The 778-nt window shown below is 71.3% G+C and overlaps 1 protein-coding gene across 1 annotated transcript in view; it reads left to right on the top strand.

The window, feature by feature from the left end:
* The window catches only part of ZNF784 (zinc finger protein 784), a 5,769-nt gene that overhangs the window by 3,671 nt on the left and 1,320 nt on the right, over window positions 1–778 (top strand). The window contains exons 4-5 of the mRNA XM_012733565.1: window positions 242–302; window positions 359–777. Of these exons, the coding sequence (XP_012589019.1) occupies window positions 242–302; window positions 359–777 (480 nt within the window). The remainder of the gene's footprint in view (window positions 1–241; window positions 303–358; window position 778) is intronic.

The raw sequence follows: 778 nt of genomic DNA, 5'->3' as shown, positions 1-778 counted from the left end.
CCCTGCCCGCGGGAGCGCGCGCGGGGCAGCGACAGCGGAGCCTGGGTGACGGGCATCGCCAGCCGCCGGCGGTGCAGTGGGGCGGGGAGTGACTTAATGTGATTTCCATTTCCAAAAGGTCGTTCAGGCTGAACGTGGCGAGGTGGCTTCAAGGGGAGAAGGTAGCGAATAGAGGTCCCTTGGGAGGGTCTTCCAGCCGGGTGGAGACGCCGCGTCTGGGTCTGCGGTGTGTCTCGGGCAGCGGCTCTCCACGAAGGCGCGGATCCCGGAGCTGGACCGCTGGACCCAGAACGGAGAGCCCCGCAAGCCACAAGGGGCCGGGCGTTTGAACAAATGGGGCTCCCGGGGGGACCCTGAGGCAGGGTCCACAGGCTCCCGCTTTCTTGTCCTCCCACCCAGGTCCTGGTGCCCGATGACGGCCGGCCGGCCACACCCCCGAGTGACCTCATCGAGATCCAGGTGGTGAAGGTGGCCGACGCCACACTCGCCCCCGAGCCCCCCGAGCCGGGCTCGCTGCACTGTGCCTTGTGTCCAGCCGCCTTCCGGCTGGTCTCGGACCTCCTGTTCCACGAACACGGCCACCTGGCCCGCGCCGAGGGAGGCGGGCGGGGCGGGGACCCACGCCGGTGTCACGTGTGTGGCCACAGCTGCCCGGGCCCCGCCAGCCTCCGCGCGCACTACAGCCTGCACACGGGGGAGCGGCCTTACCGCTGCCCGCTGTGCCCGCGGGCCTTCAGGGCCCTGGCGCCTCTGCTGCGGCACCAGCGCCGGCACGGGG

This window comes from Condylura cristata, unplaced genomic scaffold (assembly GCF_000260355.1).
Source record: "Condylura cristata isolate star-nosed mole 26May11 unplaced genomic scaffold, ConCri1.0 scaffold00041, whole genome shotgun sequence".
NCBI lineage: Eukaryota > Metazoa > Chordata > Mammalia > Eulipotyphla > Talpidae > Condylura > Condylura cristata.
Note: the sequence above shows the minus strand (reverse complement) of the source record. Positions and strands in the feature narration are given on the sequence as shown.